Below are 22,610 nucleotides of genomic sequence, written 5' to 3' on the forward strand. Positions count from 1 at the left end.
ATTGCTCAAATGCAGTGATTTAAAAAACTATCATAAATAAACGATCATAAAATCCAGACATAGTACTGCTACAAACCTTCAGGTTAAATAAAATACTTGGGCAGACTATACCTTAGTTGGCTTTGACCATGCTCCTATCTTTAGTTTTGATATTAAGTTTCTCTTCTCTTCCTAAATAGACAGCTGAAAAATTCTTTTTCCCTCTTATGTCAGGAAACTGGCTTCAAGAAATAAATGCGAGGCTAGTGAAAGCCTGCCCTGCGCAAAGGTAAGGAACGCTGCTGCAGCGCTTGCAGCTCTTCCACCCCGGCACACCAGCAATCCAGCTGGGTCACTGGGACCTGGCCTAAGTCATGGGTTACTCATTGCTCACCAAATGGGGAATCATGGAACAACTGGTTTCAAAGTCGCTTTTCCTCGCTTTCTTCCCTTTGAATAATTGACATGTGGGGAATATCAGTGCCTGCATGTGTTTCCGATTAAATGAACATTTGGGATACCATGGCAGCAAGCTTGGAAAGGAAAACCCTGGATAGCTGAGACAGCCACAAACACTTTCCAACCCAAGAGGCTGCCCTTCCCAGTCCCCTTCCATGGGAATTCATCCACAGGCTCTCAACCAGGGTTTGGAGCAGGAGGAAGAGGAAGGGCATGCTGCTATGTATGGCAATCACAATGCTTAAAAGAAGATGTAAGAAATCCCATTAAAAGTGCACAGTGCATCCATTAATTTGCCAGATTATCTTTACGAAGCTGGCAGTTCACTTGGTCCTCTACTCTGCCCTTGATTTCCACAGAGCAAAGATTAATTTTGCACCAGCTGGTGAATAATACAGCCACCTGCTGATGTATCCCAAATCTGTAATTGTGAAATCTCCCAGAGATTAAGGAAAAAAAACAAAGAGAGGGAAAGAGAAACTCCCAGGGTGAGTGTTTCCAACTCAGCTTTTAAAGAGCTGCACAGTCCCGTAACATCCATAGGAAAATATCCAGCCCCAGCAGATCTCTGGCAGTACCAGCAGGCTCCAGGCCCAGTTGAGCAGGGGCCAAGGGGGCTCAGCAGTGTGCACGTGTTGCTAACAGCAAGGCTCTTCCCAAAATCTCTGCCACGAGTTCTCCAAGAAAACAAGCAGCAGAAAGATGACAAGGCTGCCCGAGCATCTCTGTCCGCAATGGAGAGCTGATGGATGCTCGATGTGATAAACTGCCATTTCCAGAAGGTCTGGATGGAACGGGAGGAAAGCTGGCTGCTGTGGCACTTAGATTTTATAGTTTCCTTTGCTCCTCAGATGGAAGGATGCTACAGAAGTCACAACTACAACTCACACAATGCAGCCTCCAAAGAGAGGAAGCAGAGATGATGACTAAGGCGTCACACCAACAGGCCAGGTGAGACCTCACCCACAACATTGTGTGTCCTCCTGGGTGATGGAGCCCAAGAACAATAAATGCACACTGGAGCAGGTACAGGAAGACAATGAGGTCTTCTCAGAGGACCTGAAGACTTGTTCAGCCAGCCAGGGGATGGATGGCTATGGGATATGAGTGTATACTATCAACAGTATGGACTGGTAAGCACCAGAGAAGGAGAAGAACAAGGTAGATACAGGCATACTATCCATATATCAGCACCCTATGGGTATATTTAGGTTGGAAACCAACAAACAGCCTTCCAGGAGAAAAGAAAAGGAAACAAAAGTTTCAGCCGATTTTAGGGCAGAGCTTAGTATACTCAGGAAAGGCTTCAAATGGCACTTATAGTAAGATACTTTCTTACGTCCCATGCCTCTAGGTGAGTGCTTTGCCCTGCACACACTTGCATCATTACCGATCTTGTTAAAAGATGAAGTCATGATGGGGTAAGACAATAAACTTGAAATGCAGATTGAATTTTTTTAACCATAATTAAAATTATCATCAAGACGGGCTAAAGGTAAGATTATCTTCTGAAATTTAATTTGCAAGGCCATTTATTGAGGAAGTATTTTTAAATACAATTCATTTAGCATTTACTTACCTCTTCATATCAGAGTGACAGCAAACTTCATAAACAAGGCAAATTCAGAAGCAGCAGCTGTAAATCTCCCGTGTCCTGCTGTCTCACGAATTTTTTGTTTAAAGAGCCTTTGCAGCTTTCATATCAACCATCACTTTCCCCAGTTTGGGAATGGCCAGTAAGAGCTCTGCTCCCATCATCACCGTACATTACTTGGAAGTACTCAAACTAGAGCATCTCCAGCACAGAAACCCAATCCAGCTGATGGTGAACTGCTCCAGATTGTACAGAGGAAGCCCCCAAAATAATTCAAATTCTTTATTCTGCAATGGGTTCTGATTCCTCACTCCACGAACAATTTGACTTCTCTTTTTTAAGTTACAGAAGACAAGCACATAACACCCCCAGGCTAAACACTGCTGGAAATCCTTCCTACTGTGTGTGTAAACAGAATCCAGGTGCAATGAAGTCCCATTCACCCAGGCCACCCAAGCCTCCCATCCCACCCCACAGCCTGGCTCCCTTGCAAAAGGGTCCCTCACACACATCGTGGCACTTAGAGCCAGTGATGGAACATTAAAAAATGCCAAGACATCACGTGGTGGATCAGCAGAAAAGCTGATGGCCATTTCAGAAACAGAAATAGTCATCAAATTGGTATTATATATATATTTTTATATATATATATATAAAAATTCCTACAGAATACTTATATATACAAAATAATTTGTAGGAATATAAGCACAGGTTTTAATTGCCTGTGTGGATGCTAGAGCAGGAGCAGGATGGCTGGGTGGGAGCAGCGGGGCCAGTGCTGCTCTGCTCTCCCCTCTTCAATGGCAGCATCAAACTGCTCTCGCACATGTTCATAAATAAATGACTTGCCTGGCTGCGCCCTGCCTGCACCTCCCTGCACTTTGAGGCCAGCCAAGCAATTCGTGCCCCTTGGGGAGCTGGTGGGCAGCAGCGGCCACAGGTCCTGAGCAGGCTGAAAGCTTTGGGCTTAGGGATGGCAGCGAAAGGAGCTGGGCTCACAGTTGTGCAGTGTTTACAGCACTGACATCGTTTTGAAGAGGAGTGAGAATGAAATAGCGTTGGCTTACTCAGCCAGACAGCAGCAGAAAGCTTCTGCTAACCCCAGGCTCTCGGTTGGGGGCTGGAGGAGCAGTCCCACTCCCCCCTCACCTCCCTGGGACTGCAGAGCTTGGAGGGACTAGAGAGAATTACAGCCCAACCAAAAACTGTTCTCTTTCAAATGTTTAATGATTTAATTCCTGTGACACGAGGTATCAGCAACTGCCCAAAAAAATTCTTCAGTGCCTATAAACAGATCTCTCCAGATCCCCACTGTTCATACCACCCTGCAGCAATTCAGTGGGCCCCTACAGCTCAACATGGTGAAAAATCACATTGCAACTACGCGGTGACAGCCCTGAGCATTGCACAGCTGCAGTGGTGCCATCCTGACTTAGCCTGTGGTCCTACATCACCCTAATTCCTTCTTCCCTAAAATTGCCCTAGATTACCCGCCGCAGAGGACGCACCGGGGGCCACCCCACTGTGCTTGCCACAAACAGGTATTTGGCAACCTGCCTATTAGAGATTTTTTCCCCCTTTCATGCCAGATGCAGCTCCGGGCGCAAGCAGGGTTGCCATGGCAGCCATCCATCAGCAGCCAACGCTGCTGGTCCTCGGGGACCACGGCTGGTGGGCTCTGCCCTGGGTGGGTTCTGCCCTGGGCTGCCACCAGCCTCCCTGCTCTGCAGCCCCCCCTCTGCCTGCCACCCATGCATGGCAGGGCTTCTCCGCTCATGGTTTCAGCGGGCCGTGGATGGCAAGGGCAGATGACAAACATCCCGCTGAGTGGCACCCCTGTCGCCCTGCGGACGTACACAGTGTGTTAATGTATGGGAACGAAGCAGGGAGCCTATAGCCTCCAGCAGCCGTAGGGGAGAGGGATGTGCTGGGGGGGGGAGTGGCCTTTGGGATGGGGTCACCTGCCCCATCAAGTTCACACTGCCTAATGAATGCCCCATCTCCCATCTCCAAAAAAAAAAAAAAAACCCAAAATATCTCAAAACAACCCCCCTGGGTTATGTGCAGCCTGGTAACTCATACCATAGATCTGAGATGAGCAAGGGGAATTTAATGAGTTTCATTCCAAGAAGCAGCAGTTAACTGATTAACTGGGCCCTCACTGTCCCCTGGGTCATTTCCCCAGTTTCTGTAGCCCACCCTCTCTTTGTCCCCTTGTACCACAGGGTCCCCCAGCCAGGACCCCCTTGTCTTGGTTAGAGACAGGCACAATCCCTCCCAAAGGTCCACAGCACCCCCAGAAAGCAACACTTTACTCAACATAGAACTAAGTCTACCTCTTATTTTATTTTTTTTTAAATGTTCTGGGTTGTCCCTATGACTTTTACTTCTTTTTTTTTCCTAGTGTATCAGATTTGTGATGCACATCTCCATTGTCATCTGCTAAACTATCCTCCATGCAGCTCTTTCATTTCAGGAAAACTCCGTTGTTCAGTAAGCTCGTCTTTCAGGGCAAGTGGCTGCTATCGAATGGAGCAGCAGCACCGAAAGACCTGCTCATCACCGCGGCAGAAACGATGACAATACTTCATGTCAGAAGCCTGCCGCGTTTCCAAGAGATCTTAATCTCCACTGAAAGAGCTCCCTGTTTTTTATTTCCGTATCAGCCTCCTGAATGTCGATAAAAAGAATTACTTGGGCATTATCAGAAACCGTTTTATTTCAACAAAGGGCCAATGAAAAATAAACAAGCCTTTATCTGTGCAGCAAGACTGATAGAGTTCGCACAAGTCTTAATTCAATCAGATCCTGAAACAACAGCGATTTAACACAGCGACACCAGCACACCTCTCCTCCACGGCCAGCGAGCTTTCCTGTGAATACCTCCACCAGCACCAGCACTGGGCATGGACTTAAAAAAACCTCACACCACAGCACTCTTCAGTACAAGAAGAGCAGCTTTTGCAAAATTTATTTTCACTAGCCCATGAGAAAGGCCCCAAAATTGAGAGGACAAGTAACAGTCTCAAAGGGAATTTAGATTATCTAGTCTAGCCTTTCCCAGGGGGCAAGAGAGAAGCAGGACAGCTGGGTGATGAACACCACCTCCCCTTGCCCAGCTGGGTGACCCACAGGGAAAACCCCTCCTGACTTTGGGCATCTGGAGGTGATACAGCACATACAGCATCCACTGCTGTTTCAGGATGACGAGGACTGATGAAAGAGCTTCTCAAATCCAAGGAGTTTTCTACTGAGCTTTTCTTTTTGGAAGTTTGGGCTGCTCTGAATGGGCAAATCATTTAAAAAACACTATTTTTAAACACTTGTATATGCCAGGAGTTCTTTGCACTGGAACTAGAGGAAAGTGAAAAAACAAACCCTCTTCCCTGGTCAGATGATGCTGTGTAAAGGCACTGAGCAGAGCCCAGCTCCAGGAAGGGCTTCTCTCGCTATTGAGGGCTTTGGCACACAGTTGGTGGGGCTTTTTTCCCCCCAGGCACTTCAGCAGCACAAGGGAAAACGTTGTGGGTTGGTTTTCTATTTTACTTTTTGTTTTTAAACAGATTATAAACCAGCTAAAGCCAAATGGAATTTCATGGGATGAAAAGGCATTTCTCAGCTTGACAGCTTTCTCCTCGCTGAATCCCAGGCCAGCTGCAAAGAACATGTTTTTTAAGAGTTCCCACCAAAAATAACCCCAACACCCAAGTAAGGAAAGCCCCTGGAGTTCAAGCCCTCAAGTCTGCCCAATAATTCAGTGTACCAGAAAGTCTCGGGTAACAAAGCAGCACAGAAGCCCATCAGCTCCATTTTTGTCCCAGGTGACATGGAAGAATGTCCTCCAAACCGCCCTGGTTCCCACAGCCATGCTCTGGATGCTCTGGCATGTGGACAAGGGGCAAACAGCTGAAGCTACTGAACCTTTTGCTAAAATAAAGCCTAGATTATATAGACACTAAAGGAAAGAGCATTCTGCTGCTCTTCAGCATATCCATGGCCTCGCAGAGGAACCATGGATATTTGTTACCTCTGAAAAATTAGGCTCTAGCGATCTTGTTCAGGCACAGAAAAACTTTGGAAACCACCTGTGGATAACCCAGAACTGACTGGATTTTCAAGACTATGAGGAAATACATGTTATTTAGACTACAGGACAACATCCAGGTCATTATATTTAAGGTATCTCAAAGCTATCCTTCCTTTCAACACTGCCCTAACGAAAGCAGGGTGTCAAACTGCCAGTCAGATGCCCATGGGTGCTGCAGGCTGTTGCTCCACAGACTCAGATTAACACAGCCGAGCTCAGAATACAGAACAGTAACTTTAATTAATTTTCATCCCTCTTGCAGCAGCACCCGGAGCCCCAGCCTGCGGTGCCTGCTGCCCTGTCCAGCCCTCGTGAGCATCAGCTGCTAGCAGGGAGGTGGACTCTGATGCTCTGGCTGTCTCTGGAGACAGACAGCAGATTTAAACTCTATCCTCCCTGGTCTGGGAATGTTGAATTAATAACTGAAAAGCCACTGACAAGGGAAGCAGCAGGAGGAGGCAGACAAGGATTTATGGAGAGGCAAAGCAGCTTGCAGCCCTTCAGCAACATGAGGCATCTTCACCAAAATGGCTGAACAGCCACAGACCTTCCTGCCCTCCCTTCGCCATCCCCCTCCTCTTTATTTGCCTGCACTGGCTCCATGAAACATTAAACATGAGAAGCAATGCCGAGAGCTGGCAGGAATCATGCATACCCAGCATCCCCCCCGCAGCCTCCATCTTCCCAGCAACGCTGTTGGCTCCCTCCAACCTTTTTTTTAAATGCATTTATTTTCATAGGACAGAACCATTTGCAACTAAATATTGTAACAAAGATGTTATTAATAACAATTCAGAATAAAAGTGTTTTTATCATCAGTCTGCAAAGATTTTATGGCAAAAATGGAGAAGCATTTTGCGGTGCAGAAAGAGCCTTTTCAAAGCCATGACTTTGAAAAAGATGGATGTAAAATTAGGCTTTTTGTGCAATACAGGTCATGGTAAAAGGACAACATGGAATAAATAATTTGTGTCAAAACCCAGTTATTTAAAAGAAAAGAAAGCAACCTACCCAGAGCTGATCATCCATTCCTGGTGGGTTCTTTTTAATAAAAGCACCATAATATGTAGCAATATTTCGGTGGTGAGAATACTTCTTCAGCATATTAATTTCTTGTTTGATCTCTTCCTCTTCATCCTGGGATGAGGCAAAAAAGAAAAGAAAAACAAAACCAGAGGCACTAAGAGATTGCACTTCACAGGCTCCCAGTTCTCTCTGTACGTGGGTGAACTTCCGAGCACCCCACTTCTGACCGACCTTGCCCAAGTTTCCTTGCACCATTTTTTGCAGCCACTTTCTGCAGCGGAGCCCTGGGAGCCTGAGGTCTGGATTGGAGACTAATGTGTTGGGCTTGTTAAGCAAAAAGCTAAGGAGAAAACACATGCTTTGCCACACTCCCTGTTGCATTTTTGAACCCTGAACTGGAGAGATTGTCAGGCAGTGTGGAAATCAGGACATCTCCTAACAGTCCAGATCACAACATCTCCTCCAGAAGAGGATCCTGAAGGTGTTGTCAGAGTTTAAGGTGGGCAGCAGTCCTCTCACATGGGTTAATGACCCCCCCATCCTCGTGTGCTGCTTCAAACCCTGCAGCACGGGCGGGAGCAGGGAGCGAGCCCCGGGAAGCTCCTGAGCAGCTGAGTATCCGCAGCCATAAGTACCCACCAGGAGAGGCTGGCCAAGCAAAGTCAGGTCTGGCCAGGAGCTGAGCCCTTGCACGGAGACATGCTCTCCAGTCAGAGGTGCACCAGTGCTAAGCTTTGGCATCACAGCCAAATTACATGTTTTCAGCAGTTTAGCATTCCTCCATCTTTTTAAACTAATTCCTTTATAATTCACATCATAATTTACATCAGTCTCGCATTGCTCTGAAGCTCAACCATACTTGCGTTACCCCGTAATGCATCAGCACACCCTCCTAGACCCATCAAAGGCCCAAGAAGATGGATTTCTAGAAACCACTGCATGGCAGAAGTGCTCCTGCACTGTGCATCCCAGCCATCTGACACACTGCTCCTGCCCACCGCGGAAGCAGCACAAGACATTTGGGGACACCGGGTGTTATTGGTGGCACGGTAGCACCATGCAGGGAGCAGGAAGACGCTGCCTGTCTGCAAACTCTCTGCCAGATTAACTTGGTCCTGATGACAAGCACCATTCCCGGGGGCTGTCACACCCCTCTCCGTCCTGTCTGCAAAGGAGCAAGAGCTGAAGCAGCCGAGGCAGGGGAACTGCACCAATGTCTGTTTTGATGTCCTACCTCTTTGCTTTCACGACCATCAAACATGCTCTGGTTTTATTTTAAGCTGACTGAATTCCAGCCTGCTGTAATTCCACGGGCTGTGGAGCAGCAGTTCACACCTTGATGTCGATGAGCTTTATTATAAAAGGACCAGAAGGGCTGTTGCTTCTTTATTCTTCTTTATTACACTTGTGTCCCTCACCTGCTTCATCCTGACTTCAGTTTTACAAATGGCCAAAGGACAAGACACCCTGGCAAACAGCAAAGCTGCAGGAGCAGCTCTTCTTGAAGAGCGATGCTCCCTGACCAGGTGTCACACAACATGGGCAGAGACACGGCTTTCTTCCCAAACTACCATGGAAAGTGATGCAATGACTACAGTCTTCCAGAGAGAATTCAGGGAAGAACAGTGAAAAGGATGACAGGAGGAACAAATAAAAGAAGTAGCTAAGGGGAGCTTGTATAAGCAGCAAAGAGGATGAGGAACAGGCCCAAACGTTACGAGGAAAACCCAGGGACTATTCTGGAAGACCTTTATCACCTCTTTCCCTCAAGCAGTCAACACAACTTTGCTTGTTTTCATTTGCCTGGGAAACCAGGGAATATAACACTTAGTTTATCAGGCGCCAGAGATTATTTTTTTTTGCTGAAGCCCTTTGCAACAACAAAAGCAGCTGGATGCTCAGTGGTGCTGGGATCAAGGAGCAGCGGGCAGTGCAAAACCACATCAGCTCCCTTGAGTATCGCCAGCCAGCTCTTCAGTTGTCCCGCACTCCACACCTCTCTAGGGAAAAATGGAGATACCTCTGCACCTCGGCTGATCCCGCTACCGCCTGCTAGATAGCTATTTCTCCATTCACACAATATTGGGGTCACCCAAGGCTGAGAAGCCACCACATGGGGTATTCAGTGGGGTAGAAGAAGTAGAAGAGAGCAGAAGTTCAGTTAGGGGTTTGGGTTTTGGTTTTTGTTTTGTTGGGGTTTTTTTTTGTACAAGGATTGACTTTAAAAGTTCATGCATTATATATTAAAAGAATAGCTAACATATTTTAATATGGCTAACAGCAGCTTAAGGGGAAAATAATTAAACATCCAAACAACACATCCCACACCAAGTATCTGATTTACTACCTTGGACATTCAGAGACTCTGCTTTGGAAGGTAAAGGTTTAGATCAGGGACATCTACCTAAAGATGTGGCTGAAAATATTAGTTATTGGGCAGGGTCAAATTTGGTGTACTTTTCTCCAACATCTTTGCTTGGAAGTGATGATATTTTAAAAACACTGAACTAAGTGTGGACTCAAATTTAAGGCCCTATTTGGCCTCAAAGTAATATTCTGATTTCTCAGCTTACACCTGTTGTAACCTCAGACTTCACTCCACGGGAATCTCACTACTATTTGTGCCATGGAGTTATGTTTGGTGGGTCTGCCCATTCCCTTAGAGCCTGCTTCTCAGGAGAACTAGATAAACGGCACTTGTAGATATTGCAAGTAAACAGAAACAAATCTCATTCACATTTACAGACTTATTTCCACGCATCATTTTACCTGTTAGCACAAAAAAACCAACCTGGCTGAAGGTCCTCTAGATATTAATACCACACCACAACATCTAAGGTATTTCAAAATATACTCCTGAGGACAGCTGACTGCTTTCACAGCAAGTCAATTCTATATGCGCTGAGCTCCTGAAAGCTAATTAAAAACATTAATTCAAAAAATAAGGTGGGTAGACTGGGATAGAGTCCTAAATTTTGAAATGTGTTATTCAAGTAAAAAAAAAAAAAAAAAAAAAAAGGACAAAACATAACAAAACACATTCTCACTCCCAAATCTGGCATTGTTTATGTAGGCAGGAACTTTGGGAGGTATAATACTGCACTTAAAAAAATTTATTCAAGAAGAAGCATTTTCATGTTGTCCTCCTAAATGCATCTCTTTTGGTTTTTAGGGATCACAGGAATTCCACTTATTTTTTCTTTTGTGGTCACTGGGAAATGGTGAAATGTTTTTTTTCCCTAAAGCCTGTTATTCATTTAATAACTTGTAAATTCTTGGTTCTCTTAGTCTGATACCAGTTTCAAAAGAGCCATGTTTCTGAGACCAGGGTGATGTATTTTTTCCTCTTTATCAGTAGGAGGCACAGGAATAATTTAACTTGCCTAGTAAAGTCATTCATAACAATACCTGCACATAGTTTGGTGAATAAAAGCTTTTCAGAGAAAAACATGGATTTGGAGAAACTGAAATGTGTTATGAATACACGATCATTTTGCTACAATTTTCTTCAGACTTTATTAATGCATTCAAAGGAGCCACTGCTGGAACTGGATGTTGCTTTGTTTCAGCACAAAATTACTTAATCTCCAAAACTCTTCCAGATTTATTTTGCTCTCGCGTTTATTAAAACCAAAACCTCTTAATGGCACATTTCACATTAAGGCAAAGGGGATTTGCTTCCCAGAACACAAGCCTTCCACTAACCCCCACATGTTATCACACCCCGTCCCCTTTCCCCTCTTATCTGTAATTTAAGGATGCAGGAGGAGGAGGATACATTACCCCGGTGACGTCCATAACCTTAATAGCAGCAAGCTGGCCTGTTTTAACATGACGACCCTGCAAAAGAAAAGGGAGAAGTTTGTTTGTTTTACTTGGTGGCAATATTTTCCTCACAGTGAACAATATCCTTAAACAATCTCCTTGTCCTGGCAGCATCTGCACTTTTTTTTTTTTGCTTTTTCAAGAGCATCTTCACAGCAGCCATGATGGGAAAGCAATTCCCTCCCCTTCCTCCTGCCATTAAAATTAATTAGCAAAGGGACTTCAATGCTGTATTTTCCTGGCAAACAAGTGCTGGAAATATCCTTTAATGCTCAGCCATGCAAAATAAAAAAAAAAAAAACAAAACAGCTCAGGGCTTCTCCTGAGCACAGAGCACGACTCGGCTGGAAATGGTCTGCTGGAGCAGTGATGATGGAAATGTGCTGGCTGGGGTACCCACACGGCACTGGCTTTGGTCCCCTCATGTCCAAGCCCTGGCTCTCACAGACCTGGGGACACACCCGGGACTCCTAGCCTGCAGGGCACCACTTTACACTACCCACTAGTTTATATATTTATTGTGCAAAAGTCTCAGTTAGCAGGCTAGAGAGGTTTTTAAAATCAGATTTGCTTCTCTGCTATGGGAGCGGCCCCCTCTTCAGCACTGGCACAAGCGGGGAGCGTGCATCTAGAGGAGATGCTCAAGAGCCAGGGTGGAAATAGAAGCCCCTTGACACACATGGCCTCTTCGGTTTTCAGCAACTGAAAAATTAGCAAATTGCTGCAATAAACTGCTTGTTGCATAGTGCTCGACTGCATTAATCTTAATGGAAAAATGCCTGGAAGCGATGGGGAAAACTATAAAAGAGCCCAGACTGTTGATGGGGTCTTAAAACCAGCACAACTGTTATCAAGCAAGTCAATTCCCAGCCTCTCCTCCTCTCCCAAGAAATAGATCACCCAACATCATATCAAAATTGCTCATATCAAATCATTCCCCCCTCGCCATCTGAGGGCACGTGCTCTGCTTACAAACCACACAGAGTCAGAGGAAAAGATGCTGCTTCTCCAGGAAAACCAGTAGATGCAGATCCTGGCAGGAGAGCTGGGAGACAAAGGGAAGCATCCCTATTTCCCAGTCACTTCTTACTATGGGAGCAGCCTAAGGCCCCATCACATGTGATACAGTGAACAGCAGCTGCATTGATAATTAACACACCAAGGACACAACGAGGAGCAGAGGCTGAGAGGCGTCAAGCTGCAGCATGGCAGAAACGGGGAAAAATATGAGCTTTTCCTAAATTACAGGCTCCTCTGCCCCCCCACCAGAGTGCTTGTTGATGAGCTGGGGTTTGTGCCCAGGTTTCCCAGCCCTCCTGCAGGTTAGAGATGGTCTTTCACACCATCTTGCCTCCAGCAAGAACCCCAAATTGTCAGACACGGGGACCTCTTCCTGGCCCTTCAGGTTTCCAGGCATGGCGCTGGGGAGCAAACCCACACGCCGGCTGCGGAGCAAGGCAGCATCATCCTCTCCAAATTTATGACTTCACCAGGAAGCCAATTCACCCACCAGGGCTCCTTGCTCATTTATTAACACAATTTATATGTCCTGAGCAACTGTGTGTTCTAACAACGGAAAGAGAGCTTTATTTCAAAACGTGCAACAGAAAAAATAATAAAGCGCAGCCCAGCAGCACCGGGCTGTGGCTGAAGCATCCCCTGGATGCAGCCATCGGGAAGGAGGGGCGCATCGCTAGATACCATCTATTTAGACATAGATCTGTGAAAACAAACCTCCCCTTCCTAAATTTATCCTTGTTTGCTTGGCCAGGAAGCCCCGACACGTACCAACTCTTTAATTAAAGCCAACAGAGCATCAGCAGGGGATTTACTTGGACACCACCACAGCACACTGCATCTTCCATGAAATGGAGCAGGAAGATGAGGAAGCAAACTGGGGCATTTCAAGCTATGTATACCCACCTGACATATCACCACCTCATTTTGTATTTTAAGGAAATGCCCCAGCCTTGCTGTGGTGGAGTGCTGCTGCCTACCTCCAGTACCTGCCAAGGGGAAGAGGAGCCCTATGTGCTCCCACCATCCTTCTCCCAGGGATCTGCCACTGCCTCGTACACATCCCAAGTATTTTGAGATGAAGCTAAGAACTTAATATTGTGTAAGCATTTACCAAAACAAAATAAACCACTTTGAAACATACGTTAATGTACGCCATGAGGGACACTTAGTCATGCAAAAATCAGGTGAAGTAGAACCAATATGTATTTAGCCTAAGATGTTATAATAAAGATTTGCTTCTCGTATAGTTTGTTCACAGCAATGGATTGCGGAGCTTCATCGTGGCAGATTTTCTACCTCTGCCCAGTGAAACCGGGTGTTTCCTCACCAGTTAACTGTCTCTTTTAATTCAACATACCTAGTGCTCAGCATTGATGCCTGCAGTGAAACCATCATCTATAGTTTAGAAAAAACAGCTGATTTTCACCCTACTGCAGGCATTCTTGATTTTGCAATACAGACACAGGTTGGAGAAAGACACTGAGAACTGAAAGTGATAGATGCAATACAGGAATAAAATTAGCATCCGACCTGGTCACATTAAGAGATGTCTCAGCAGCAATAAACCCTTTCGACAGCAGAAGCAAGCACCCATGCCCAAAAGTTGGAAGCAAGACCAGGAGTACCCGTGCCCCTGAAGTCTCTCCAAAGCATCCAGCTGGACCAGGCAGTAGATCCATTTCTGCCACAGCCAAAGCAAGCTGAAATTGTTAATTAATGAGTGGCAAGTGCTAAATCATCCAGCGTGAATACTGTGCTGCTGTAAGGAAGCTACAAATGGGGATTGGGGTAGGAATACCAAGAAAAGTGCCAGAAAGCCCCTGTTGCAATGCTTTTACCTCCTGCGTGTCCTCCATCCATAAAAACTCGTTGGCTTTTTCCTTTACACCATTGCCACAGCAGAGGCTTCCACTAGAAAACCACACAATGACTGAGCCCAACTCTTGCTCCTGGGGTCGCTTCTGTTCCCCCAACAGCAGATATGTGTGTCAAAACAGGTAAAACTGCACGTGCCTTCATCAAAGTTCAACAGAAATTCCCTGCTTTTCCAAGATTTCTCCTTTTTGGTGGTCCCATGCTTGGGAGCTCACCCTGGGAATGCTATAGAGGGTGCAGCTGCCCAGAGGCAAAGTCTTCAGAAGGATGAGACCCTTCCAGGGTAAGGCAATCACTTCTGAGCCTTCACACCACACCACCACCACCATTTTTGGTGATAGGAGCAAAGGAAGCCAAAGGGGAGTAGCAATCATTGAAGCCACCCTTGCTTCCCGTGCGCTCCTCACCTCCTGCCTGCTTAATACTCTAGGCCAACAGCCCTTAGTCGTCTGCCTGGAGAAAAGGAGCTGATCTGCTCTTTGGCAATCTGTAACATTTTGTCTTCTCGCCTTCTTTGGCTCCTGGTATTGTTCAGGATTTTTCCACTTGTTGGTGGTGGGTGAGCTGCTTCCAGCTGCTTGTATGTAGGAGTGAGAGATGCAAGAGGACCAGCATCCTCCCAAAGCCCAAGCTGCCATGACATCCCGGCATCCCACCACCAGCCCCACCCTGCCACAGGGCTCAAACTCCTGCATGCCATTGCCTTTGCTTCGGACATAACCATGGGTTTACCCACCTCTCCTTCCCTGATCATGCAGGGTGATGACTGAACCCCCAGAAGTTCAAGGAGAGGAAGGAGGAGATCTCCAGGAGGCACTTTCACCGCCCCATGTTGGCTGTTCACAGGGAGCACCACAGGAACACTGCCAACATCACCTGAGGTACTGCTCCCAGAGGTCTCAAATACACAAATACCCTCCAACACCTCCCTGCTCTTCTCCCTGAATCAGGTTTTGCATCTGGCTACATGACATCCTGGCTGAATTGCAAGATTTGCTTTCGTCGTCATAAATTCGGCACCATTACAGATGCTGTGATGGCTGTGACTGTGTAAAACAAACAGGAGGAAATGAGAGCTACTAAAACATTCTTCCCCTCTCCAGATTTGCTGTCAAGGTTCACTTGGGTATAAACCCACATTTCAGCCTCGAGATTATTCAAGCATGAACTTCAAAGCTGCCACAGTTTTTAATTAAACATCCATCTGAGCATAAATTCATGCTCCTAATTACTCTCAAAGTGTTATACCAACTATCACTAAACTTGATAATGTCAAGTATTAAGACTAATTTCTGCAAATGAGGTAGGCACCACGAGTTTCTTCTTCAAAGGTTGTAGTCCTTACACTCCATAAAGTGCAATGGACCAGCACATGACGGGAACACTGGTAAATGCCTTTAAATATCAATTGATGCATTCAGGCATTATATTTACTAAATAAACCCTGGCCTCAATATCAGCCTTTGTACACAAAAACTACATATTCTGGCCCAAAATTCAAGTCTACATTTTAAGGACAGAAACATGATGATTGATTGTTGCTTTATAAAATTTTGTTTGCGCAAACACAGATTGCACCTTTAAGCAAAAACTGCAATTTGTGTACCCAGAAATGTATCCCACCATATTTACTTCACTTCTGCTATCTGCTCCTGTTCATTCAATAAAATACATGACCCATCACCTGCTTCAACCAAGTGGGACACAACCAGAATTGTCACTCTCTTGAGAAAGGCAGAGCTCCCATTTCCTTGAGCTGGGCAGAGTATTGTCTCTTCAACCTCCCAGCCAGGGCATCCAGGCTCCAACCCCCCATGCAGCCATAATCCCCGTAGCAGGCATTTAATGGAGTAACCCTGTTGCATGTCCGATGCTTCAAAGCAAAACACTTGGGATCCAGCCATTTAGCAATGCCCTTAGTCACGTAACATGCAAACATTAAAACAAGTGAGATTAGGGTGCTCTTCCAAGGCACTGCAGAAATTTTGACAGGAACAGCCTTGCTGGAACCAAACCACAACACCACCCCTCACTGCTGAGAAAGTATAACCTGAGGAACACTCTGTTTCATACAGAAATCCCAGTAAACAGAGACAAATAACAAAAAATCTCATAAAAGCCTGAAGATTACCACTTTGGCAGGACAGAAGCCTCCCAACTAATTTTCTTCCATTACATTTTTGTTGCAGTTAAAATACCAAGCTGATGCCAGCAACCTAACAACTGCCTTTTCTACTGGCCAACTCCTGCCTCATCCTCAACACCAACTCCAGCACACACATACTCTTCCTACAACAGGAACAGCGTGGGACACCACAGATTTTGCCAGGTGAGAAATCATCAGTTCATTTTTCTACATTAGCATATAATTTTTGGTAAGTGCTACCTAAGACCAACTCTTTGTCAAGCCCTACTTCTGCAGGCACAGCGTCAAGGTGTTCACTGGTGAGTGTCACCTCCTCTGGACTCCGTTTCTGCATCCCAGACCTTGTGCAGCGGAGCTCTCCTGGGATGGGCCAGAACTTCACACAGGTCCCTGGTCTAGGTCTCTCCAGTTCCTTGTTTTCCTGTAGTTCAAGGCAATTCAGGGACTTGGTCCAAGATTTTTAGCATGAAGGCACTTTAGCACTAACATACTGAAAATTGCATCCATTTTTTCCTGGGAGAAAGAACTTTGCCTTCCAACAGGAGCTGTGCATCCAAACTGCCATCCTGCAGTAAATTAGACCATTTTATAGCACCTGGTGTGATTTGTTCTCAGCTTTTACAGAGTATAGGCACATTTATGTACTTCGTTTCCCATTGAAAACAATCTTCAGGGTGCCACCCCCCCCCACCCCCCCCCCACTAGTTTAAGGGGCTAAAATACTTATTAATGGAAAAACAGGCTTATCCTAGTGTGAAAATTCAGCAATCTCCAAAAGAAGCTGGTTTATAAGTGATGTACTCTAGCTTTGCACTTGGTTTACACATCTCTTCAAAGGTATCTGAAATAAATCCATGTCTCTGAGAAGGTAATTAAAACATCAGACACTCTAAATATCAGGTCAGTGTAAGAAAAAGTGAGTCATATAACAGGATAGGAAAAATGTTTATTTTAACAAAGAGTAAAATATCTGTTTCATTAAAACAGAGCGATCATGGGGCAAACCTTATTGTTCCTGGCTGCACTAAACCCCAGCTACTGGCAGGGGAATTTCAAGCCAGTGGGGACTCAGGACAACCCTGCAGACTGGGGATCAGGTCCTCACCCTGGCCAGGGACTCAGCCCCATCTCACTACCTTTCAGCCAAACACTTCAGCAAAACCTCTGCCCTTTGCAGCGGGAGCTTGTGCTGCCCTTTTTCAGAGAAATAGCATGACCATGACAGACAGCAGTGCATTTCCCTCCAACGGCACAAATTTCCACCTCTACATCATTTCTGGGGTTCACAACAGAGAGCTTCAGAGTGACCCCACTGCCCCAAGGCACTAAAGGACACCGCTGACTTGATGCAGTTCCCTTCCACTGGCGGTAAACTCCACCTGCTTATGGGGCTACCTAAAACACCCTCTGTTCCCCTCAGGCTTCAACACGCTCTCTGCAAAGGGCATCCTCCCATATTCATAGCATGCCTGAAACTCCAACGCTTTGACACCAGAAATGGAAAGTCTAAGATAAAAAGGTGCATCCAGTGATCAACATCTCATTTGCTGAGCAGGTGATGTTTCCAGAGTTGCTCCTCTGTCCTCTGGAGCTCTTCTGCAGAAAGCTGGTTGTTTGCTTGAGCACGGCTCTTTACCTCTGGCCAACCTGCTGCCACCCCTTGGGCTGCTTTTGGGGAGCAGATGACCTTCACTGAGCAGGGCAAGCATGTATTTCACTCACAGCCAATCCTCCCTTACATCTGTCATCTTTTCCAACATTTTAAAAAGTAAAGTCCTGGAAACCATTCAAAAAACAAATAAAACCAAAAATAAATAAAGTGATTTTTTTTTGTGATTCTCCTCAGCTGGGCGTTTTTATTAATACTTCAGTTTGGATTGAACAACCAGAGCTTCCCCTTGGAAAGGCATAAATCCTCTCCCAGCAAAGACATCTCTAATTGCACAGGGCCAAGCTAATGCTCTGTGTTGACCAAACAAAGCCGACCTTTGGACTGAAGTATTTCTAATCCTCTGTATCAATCCAAGCTCTGATCAGGGCCATGCAGCTGGGAGAGCTGCAATTCTATTACTGCAGCTCGACAATAGGTCTGACGTTAAGTAAAGATGGCAGGATTATTAGATTAACAAGCAAAATTGTTAAATTAGCATATTATTCATCTCCAGAAATAACACTCACTATAGCACATAGGTGAGCAAGGCTATAAACCTTATATTCCCTTACATATAAGGGAAGCACATCCCGTACACCAATGCTTGCACTTATGCCATCCCCCACGTCTCTTGTAGCTCAGAAGAGGCTGGAAACAGCTGCCCTCCTCCAGCTCTGGAAGAACTAAGAGATTTCCCTCTTCCATGGATAAAGCCACAGGTGTTAAGAGGTCCTAAATCCGCATCAGAGACCCCAAATCCATCCAGAAGTTTCTGTAGACAGTTCCTCTAGATATGGCTTGCACCCCTTCTAATTTCCACACAGGGAAAACCACTGGTTAAATGTGTTTCCCCCCCTCTCTGGGGCATTGCCACCATTTAACACCAGCAAACTGGCAATGGGGGGTTGTCTATCTGCTTCAAGCTCACACGAAGGACTGCACACAAATTTTGTCCTCAAGTGTTTGAAGCTGTAGGTTTTGAAGAGCTGCACTTCATGGTCACAGGAAACCTTGCAGCAGACCAGATTTCAAGATGTTTCTGAATTTGGCAGGGTTTTCCCAGGACACAGGAACCAACGTTGCTCTTCTAAAGGGAGGTCAAAGCCTCAACAAAATCAGGTCTAGGCTGGAAGATGAGTGTAACAACATGGAGCAGAGAGAGATAGAGACCAACATCAGACAGCAAATACACTGAAAGTGGTTTTAAGGAGCACCCTATGGAAACCTGAGGCACCAAAGGACTAGGGAGAGATGCTCCTGACAAAGAGCAACATTTATAAAAAAAAGGACAAACAGTGCCTTAGGAAAATAGTCCCAGAGTTGGTCCCACACTGAAGACAGCAGGATTCAAAGGAGCACCAATGGGATGGAGGAGAAAAGGGATGCCGCCGGTTACCGCTGGACCCCTTGCGACTTTCCCAGGTCCTCCCTGAGCTTTGCTCTTCGCTCCGGCAGCCCCAGCACACGCAGGGCCAACACGGTGGCTCCCAGCGCAGGGGCAATCCCCACGGCACTCTGCCAAGGGAGCAGCCCGTCACCTGCAGCCCCCAGGTCCCTGAGGGTGCTCCTTCCCCTCCCGCACAGTCCATCCTCTCTTTGCCCCGGCTCCTCTACTTCTCCATAAGTGCACATTCTTGCAGCTAAAAGAAAGCAGTACAGTCTGTTCCCAATAACATTAGTTCATGACAGCCATGTTATTACCACCCTTTAACACCCCCACTGTGCTTCTGTTTCACATCACTGCCTATTCAACGCTGCAGCATTCATAACTAAAATTAAATCTCCATTCAGGAGACCCACAAGGCACCCTTTCATACAGGCCACGTCTCCGATAGCAGCGCCAGGTTGCTCTTTCCAGCAGGAAGCACTGAGCCATGGAGGGAGCAGCGCTGCCTACGTGTGTTAGGATCACCTGCGACTCTAAAGGGAGATGCTTGGCTCTCGAGGGTGGCTCAAGAAAGACACAGCCTCCTCCGATGGGCCAGGCTATCCTGCCGGCTGACACCTTCCTCCAGACCCTTGCTGCTTGACATCTAGCAGGGGACCAACACAAACCTGGCCAGGTCTGGGCTGCAGCAGGGAGCTTTCGCATCTGCAAACACCAAGCAGACCCCCAATTTCCATGTGCTTTTGCTGTATTCAACCCAGTTTGCCCCACAGCCAACCATTTCTACATGGTCCCAGGGCACCTTGGCTTTACCATGGCCACAACCACACCAGTTTTGACGTTCAAACCCAAACTCCAGGATGGGCCCACCAGCTTCAGAGCACAGTTCCCATCACAGATGAAGCTGGCTCTGCACAGAATACAGGAACGGGTGTTCCAGGGCACCAGTGAGCTCTCTAAGCCCTTCCCTGTAATTACTGGGGCTGTTCATGACTTCAGACCATCTGCTTCAGGATGAGAGAGAGCTGCTGTGTCCAAAGCTCAGGGGCACCAGCAAGGTCTCCACCACACAATGTGCTCTGGCAGGGCTGTTGCTGTTTCTTCTGTATTTGTAGAAAAAAATGGTGTCTTCAAAACAGACTGCTCCTAACGTGCTCCCTGCTGCAGAGCAGGCAGGGCTTAATACCTGCAAATGTGTGCTGCTGCCTCCCATGGCAATTCATCCCAGAACACCGGCAGATGCCGGTACCCCTCAGTCTCCTCAGGCTTTTGGTACCCCATTTATTCGTGTCACGCATTAAACAGCTGCATTTCAACATGTGAAGTTTCACCTGCTCTTTAAGCCATGCCCCAAATCAGTAACTGTCTTGCAAATTGCAGCTGAGTTAAAAAATGGCCTTTGTGGAAACAACACTACACATGCTGATGGAAACGTGGTTTCTTGAAACACCTCTTCAGTGCCATCTGCTTGACTTCGGCTCTAGTTTCATAGTAGCAAGATCTAATTTTGGAGGTGGCATGTAAAGTGCAAGGTGGTTGTTCAACCAACAAACAGTGGGGAGAACCACCTTCCGCAAACCTGAGTGCTCAGCATCCTCTCTGGCAGCAGGGATGGACGGCACTGGTGGCAGGAGACAGACACGGGAGAGACAGGTAATACGGAGGTATCCGTTATCTAAAGCTGACTGAGTTTTTGAGGGGGGTGTTTTGTCCCTGTGTAAGGAAAACAGACTATGAAAGAAAGCCCAGGAAATTTAACTCTATGGCTGTCAACAGTTTTCCATGAAGGGCTTTCATTACATTTCACTGAATTGCCAATGGCATAACACATCCATGTCCATGTACACGTGAATTACCCAAGCTGACTGAGCAGCCCAGCCTGCTTTCCCAATTCAAGTTTTTCCCATTCTCTCTGTTTCTCTGTATAACTGCAGGGCAGTATTTCTTTTATCTCAGCTCACAGTACCACAGTATAGCTGCCTATGCTGCCCCACATCCCCATGTTTCTCTGTGAACATGATGACCAAGGATGAGCTCCCAGGGTCCCAACTCAGATTTCTCCAGGTTTGATAACTGGACACTTCAGCACTGGTTATCAAGGCATTTAAATGAAACTCTCACCTCTTTCACCCCCACCTGCCCCCCATGTCTCTCAGCTTGTAGAAAGGAGCCTGAACACAAGCTCACCGAGTTCTTCTGTGTACCAGCCCTAACACGCCAAATTGAGGGGAAATTTGGGCTGAACTTCTGATGTCCGGTGCCACTGCTGGCAATGGCTGAACCTGCACAGCAGGAGCCAGGGCATTTGTCCAGTACTTTAACCAATTTCTAAGCAAGCCATCCTTACAACCCATTCACTGCCTCGCTCCTTGAGTCTCCAATCCTGCTAACACTTGGATCAGTTCAGGTCTAACCACCTTGATTCTCGACCACGTGGCAAGGCCGACTGGCATCTGAGCCAATTCGTATGTTCAGGCTCCATACATCCCTCACTTGTAAGCAAGACTCCCAAGTCCCTATCTCAGAGCAGTAGAAATAACAGAAGCAAGCTGATAAAGGCACTTAGGTTTCATGAGGCTTAGGATAAAATGCCACATCTGCCAGCTTTCACGTATATCTCTTGTGGTGACTCAGGTCTTAGCATTAGGAAAATAAGCTTAAGAATGACATAAGTAACCCCGCATCTAGTGCTATAGAGGGCTGAGGTCATCCCCTAAGCCCAATAACTTTGTAACTCAAGATACTGCAGACCCCATGTCGCCCATTTCTATCTATGTCAGCTCAAATATCAATTTTAGACCTCACATACCTGAAGTCAGATAGGCATCACACACTTTTTTATCCAGAGTTGCCTTCAGGGTTTTCCTCTGTCCTGTGCAGTCTTGACAACTTACTGTCCATTGTATCCTACTCCAAGTCACTTACTGTCAGTAGTCAATAAACATTCTGCAGTGCCTATGTTCTACTGATTTAAAAGACCCAGCCATGCCTAGAGCAATAGGATGTGATATACATACTAATTCGGCTGTACACAGCTACATCAAGACTTTCATGTTGTCCGCTGCTTTAAGCAAGTCAGGAATTTTGTAGCAAATTTTTAGAACTGCTTATCGGAAAAAGGAGCCCAAGAAATGGCATGTAGACCCTTTAACCCTATATTTGCTTTACATATGTCACACATGCATTCGCTGCTTTGTCTGGGATAAAGATGGGATTTCTGACTGCTGCTGAACAGCCCCACTGTGGCTCACCTTCTAAGCCAGCCTTGCAGGTTAGGATCAACAGTTTATCAGCAGATTAAATAGCATTGCTTTTACAGCTTCTCACTTTCCCAGCCTCCCCTCTCAAGCAGGAATTTCCTACCCTTACAGTGGTTAGGCAAAACGTTTCTATTAAGAAATAAGGCAGCCAGATCACTGTGTTTCCCTGCCTTCCCCGACAGACCTGCAAAATGGATCCCACCACACCCAAGGTCAATGCCATGCTGCCCTTGCTTGGCAGAGGACCCTCCTCCTGGGACACCCAGTGCTCCGTGGTCCTCATTTCTCTGCAAACTGGAGA

General features: G+C 46.3%; 1 protein-coding gene across 6 annotated transcripts in view; it reads right to left on the reverse strand.

Annotated features, from left to right (window-relative positions):
• TNIK (TRAF2 and NCK interacting kinase) overlaps positions 1-22,610 on the reverse strand; it is a 163,859-nt gene that overhangs the window by 65,970 nt on the left and 75,279 nt on the right. For all 6 annotated transcript variants that reach the window (XM_074878504.1, XM_074878503.1, XM_074878506.1 and 3 more), the window contains exons 3-4: positions 10,929-10,985; positions 7,131-7,256 (exon numbers count right to left, since the gene is read on the reverse strand). In XM_074878504.1, the coding sequence (XP_074734605.1) occupies positions 7,131-7,256; positions 10,929-10,985 (183 nt within the window). The remainder of the gene's footprint in view (positions 1-7,130; positions 7,257-10,928; positions 10,986-22,610) is intronic.

Source organism: Strix uralensis, chromosome 9 (assembly GCF_047716275.1).
Source record: "Strix uralensis isolate ZFMK-TIS-50842 chromosome 9, bStrUra1, whole genome shotgun sequence".
NCBI classification, from domain to species: domain Eukaryota; kingdom Metazoa; phylum Chordata; class Aves; order Strigiformes; family Strigidae; genus Strix; species Strix uralensis.